The 4,486-nt window shown below is 44.7% G+C and overlaps 1 protein-coding gene across 1 annotated transcript; it reads left to right on the top strand.

Moving 5' to 3' along the window:
* Positions 1-2,584, top strand: LOC117488335 (tripartite motif-containing protein 16-like). The gene has a single exon (XM_034137165.1). The coding sequence runs from the start codon at positions 66-68 to the stop codon at positions 1,725-1,727; it is 1,662 nt and encodes a 553-aa protein (XP_033993056.1). The 5' UTR covers positions 1-65; the 3' UTR covers positions 1,728-2,584.
* The last annotated feature ends 1,902 nt before the right edge of the window (positions 2,585-4,486 follow it).

The following is a 4,486-nucleotide window of genomic DNA, read 5'->3' as shown; positions in this document are numbered from 1 at the left end:
CCTGTCACACTAGTTTCAGCTCACATGAAGTGAAACTCACACACTCGCTGCTACTGAGAGGTGAAATGGCGCAGAAAGGAGTTCAGCTGGACCGGGAAATCTTCTCTTGTCCCATCTGTCTGGATCTACTGAAGGATCCGGTGGCGACTCCCTGTGGACACAGCTACTGCATGAAGTGTATTAAAGGCTTCTGGGACGGAGAGGATGAGAAGAAGATCCACAGCTGCCCTCAGTGTAGGCAGAGCTTCACACCGAGGCCTGTCCTGCTGAAAAACACCATGTTAGCAGCTTTAGTGGAGGAGCTGAAGAAGACTGGACCCCCACCTGCTCCTGCTGATCTCTGCTCTGCTGGAGCTGAAGATGTGGCCTGTGATGTCTGCACTGGGAGGAAACTGAGAGCCTGTAAGTCCTGCCTCATGTGTCTGGCCTCTTACTGTGACCAACACCTCCAGCCTCATTATGAATTGCCTGTCTTTAAAAAACACAAGCTGGTGGAGCCCTCCAAGAAGCTCCAGGAGAACATCTGCTCTCGTCACGACGAGGTGATGAAGCTGTTCTGCCGCACTGATCAGCAGTGTATCTGTTCCCTCTGCTCTGTGGAGGAACACAAAGGCCACGACACAGTGTCAGCTGCAGCAGAGAGGACTGAGAGACAGAGAGAGCTGGAGGGGAGTCGACTAAACATCCAGCAGAGAATCCAGGACGGAGAGAAGGAGGTGAAGCTGCTTCAGCAGCAGGTGGAGGCCGTCAATGGCTCTGCTGATAAAGCAGTGGAGGACAGTGAGAAGACGTTCACTGAGCTGATCCATCTCATGGAGAAAAGAAGCTCTGATGTGAAGCAGCAGGTCAGATCCCAGCAGAAGAGGGAAGTGAGTCGGGTCAAAGAGCTTCAGGAGAAGCTGGAGCAGGAGATCTCTGAGCTGAAGAGGAGAGACGCTGAGCTGAAGCTGCTGTCTCACACAGAGGATCACAACCAGTTTCTGCTCAGCTACCCCTCACTGTCAGCCCTCAGTGAACCTACACACTCATCCAGCATCAACATCCGTCCTCTGAGCTACTTTGAGGACGTGACGGCGGCCCTGTCAGCAGTCAGAGACAAACTACAGGACGTCCTGAGAGAGGAATGGACAAACGTCTCACAGACTGAAGTGGATGTTTTACTGTCAGCAGCCGAGCCCACCACCAGAGCTGGGTTCTTACAATATTCACAGGAAGTCACTCTGGATCCAAACACAGCAAATACACAGCTGGTATTATCTGAGGGGAGCAGAAAAGCAACATTCATGCAACAACAACAGTCTTATTCTCGTCACCCAGACAGATTCACTAATTATTCTCAGGTCCTGAGTAGAGAGAGTCTGACTGGACGTTGTTACTGGGAGGTGGAGCGGAGAGGGAGAGGAGTTTATGTAGCAGTCGCATACAAGAATATCAGCAGAGCAGGGGATGACTGTGTATTTGGACACAATGATAAATCTTGGTCCTTAGATTGTAAACAAAACAGTTATTCATTTCGTTACAACAGAATCATCACTCCCGTCTCAGGTCCTCAGTCCTACAGAGTAGGAGTGTACCTGGATCACAGAGCAGGTATTCTGTCCTTCTACAGCGTCTCTGAAACCATGACTCTCCTCCACAGAGTCCAGACCACATTCACTCAGCCGATACATGCTGGAGTTTGGCTTTATAATTATGGAGACACTGCTGAGTTTTGTAAACTCAAATAGCCTGAAGTCATTGGAGGAACTCTTCTACTTCTTAAAGTCACCGTGTGTCCATCAGAGCTGATTGTTCATGTCTTCACTGTGCAGAGATCAGCTGTCAATCAAACATTATGGGATGTGCTTCAACATCTTCTCATGAGTTGTTCTGTAGATGTTGGACTTTCTTCCGGCTCCTTCCTGTGTCTGTGTAGCCATGGAGGCTGTCACTGCTCAGGAGGATCCTTGTTCACCTGAACTGATATGTAAACTTTGCTCTAAATATGTGTTGGATATTTCTTTTGATTCATGTTGTTGTTTCTCTTGTAATGCACGAGTCTTCAGAGAGAAAGCAGCAGAGATTCTTTTATTGTACACATTTTATTCTGCCCACTTTCTAAAACAACAGAGACATTTATAATCACATGTATTATTTTGACAGATGAAATGTTATTGTTGCCCAAATTAACTAACAAATGAGTTCCCCAGATGGTTATAACACTTATTTCATCATAACATCTTTATTTAAAATGATATTACTTACTGTCATGATCATAATCAATAAGTACATCATTTATTATTCTCCTGTAAATAGCTTAGAGACTTTGCTTGGGAAATACATTGTATAATATTACAGTTATTGTTTTGCAGACTAATTGTTGTTGTTGTTGTTGTCATCCAAATAGAAAGTGGGTACTTTTTATAGAACATAACTTATCATGATAATAATCAATAAGGAAATCATGTATGATTCTGTTTTAAATAGCTGACATTAAACACATTCATGGTGTGGATAAAGTGAAACTGAACAGACTTTACTGATGGGATGTGTGATCAAATTAAATGTTTGGATCATTAATAAAGGTTTGTCTTTCAAAAACAAACAGGATGTTCTTCTTGTATTGTGTCCAAGGTGCCATACGAAGCTGATGGAGAACATGTGGAAGTGATCTGAGACTAAATAAAGTTCAGCGCAAGTTCAACCTGGAAGACCTTCTTTACTCATTCATTTACTATTTCCATGTTACTGCTCTTTCTCCTCTCAATAAGTGATCGGGGGCGTCACTCCCCAGCTTAACCAATCACTTCGCTCTATTCTCACAAGCCTATCATAGCGCTCCGCTAACCCTTTTAAATCTGCTCCCCCCTCTGACAGCTGTCATTTGAGGTGACTCGACGCAACCCTCCTCCACTCCTTTGCACCTCCTGTCCCTCTGAATCCAGGGTCAAGCTAAGCCCCTCCCCTTCAGACCGACCCCAACTATCCATTCACCACCACCAGTGTCTAGACCCCGGGGAGTTTCATCGGATCGGTTCTCCCCTCCCGAATGATACTCCTGCACAACGGGGCTTAATCTCCAAAACTCCATCACATTCATTTGTGTATTCCTGGCAATAAATATGTATTCTTATCAAACCGTCTCTCTTGATTGAATAACTGAGTTTCCTCCTGAAACAAAGCACAGTGTTCATCATCACTCAGTCTGTCCCCTCCCTCATGCTAATTGCGTCGCATAAGCGCACCGCATTTTCGGCTCAGTTGAGGCACCCTCTGCAAGATGAGGCCCCCTCCGCAAGATGAGGCCCCACGCAGTCTGCATGATCGGCCTGGAGGGAGGGACGGCCCTGCTTATTAGCTGGCCCTAACGTGTAAAGTTATACAAGCATTTTGTACCAGTGCTTTTCACAAGTAGACTCTTGCAGGCCAGAGTAGCTGGAGTGATTCAACATCAACAAAAAGACATATCTGAGAAGAAGAAGAAGAAGATTCAACTTATTGTCATTACGTAGTACAGGTACTATGTGTGGATGATGTGTTCAAAGCTAAAATGTGAATGCAAAAGTCTTAAAGATACTGTTACAGCAGAATTGCACTAGTACCAGATAACTGTTGTGTTAAATGCAGTATAACAGCCACATGTTTAAAGCTTTTTAAAAAAAAGGGCAATGTGATATTCATGTGAATGTATTGTGCTCTCAGTATAACTGCGCCCCCTGCTGTCTACACAGGAGATAGACACACTAGCAGTGATGAAGTGCACAGTAAGCATGTATAACGTGTGTGAGCCAGCACTGGTTAATAAACCCTGTTAACGTCCAGCAAGTTGAGTCTTTCATGTCCAATCACAACATGGACACATTACAAGTGATCAGGACGAACAGAAAGAGGAAAAGGAAAAGAGAGTTCACTGAAGAGACCAGGAGGGTCAGAGCAGGAGGAAGAGGAGGAGATGAAGACATTAGTGAAGAAGAAGAAATGTATGTGAGGAATAAAGATGAAGTGTCAGAAAGAGGGACAGAGGCAGGGATCAGGAGGCAGATGAGACTCCAGCTGGACCATGTGGTATGTTCTTATTCTCCTTACATATTCCATTACAGCAGCACAATCTAGCGGCTCTTAGTATTGACAAATATGTATTGAAATGTGTTGCTGCACAGGTCACCTTTAGCTCTCTGAAGAGATGGGTGATGTCATTTGTGTACTTCAATGAGATACGGCCTATGTTTACTGAAGGTGTGTGCATCCAAAGGTCACGAGGTTAATGGTTATATTCCTAGGAACGGCTTAAGAGTCTCAGCCACTAACCGCTATCTGCCTTTTACTGTTTGCATATAATAAAGTGGTCCAATAAGGCACCTGGTTTAGTGATTGAGCACTATACAGTCACTATACAGTCGTATTATTCCGCATGGTATCACTAGATGGGATGTGGAGTTTATTCAGGCGTACCAGATTAGTGAAACTGTTTTGGTTAAGTGCTGGAAATAAAAAACACTGAGGCACA

Source organism: Trematomus bernacchii, unplaced genomic scaffold, assembly GCF_902827165.1.
Source record: "Trematomus bernacchii unplaced genomic scaffold, fTreBer1.1, whole genome shotgun sequence".
NCBI classification, from domain to species: domain Eukaryota; kingdom Metazoa; phylum Chordata; class Actinopteri; order Perciformes; family Nototheniidae; genus Trematomus; species Trematomus bernacchii.
The sequence above is the reverse complement of the archived record's forward strand: the minus strand, read 5'-3'. Positions and strand labels throughout refer to the sequence as shown.

Bases quoted from the DNA above. Each gene is read 5' to 3' on its own strand.
- LOC117488335 (XM_034137165.1), top strand. From the start codon at position 66: ATGGCGCAGAAAGGAGTTCAGCTGGACCGGGAAATCTTCTCTTGTCCC.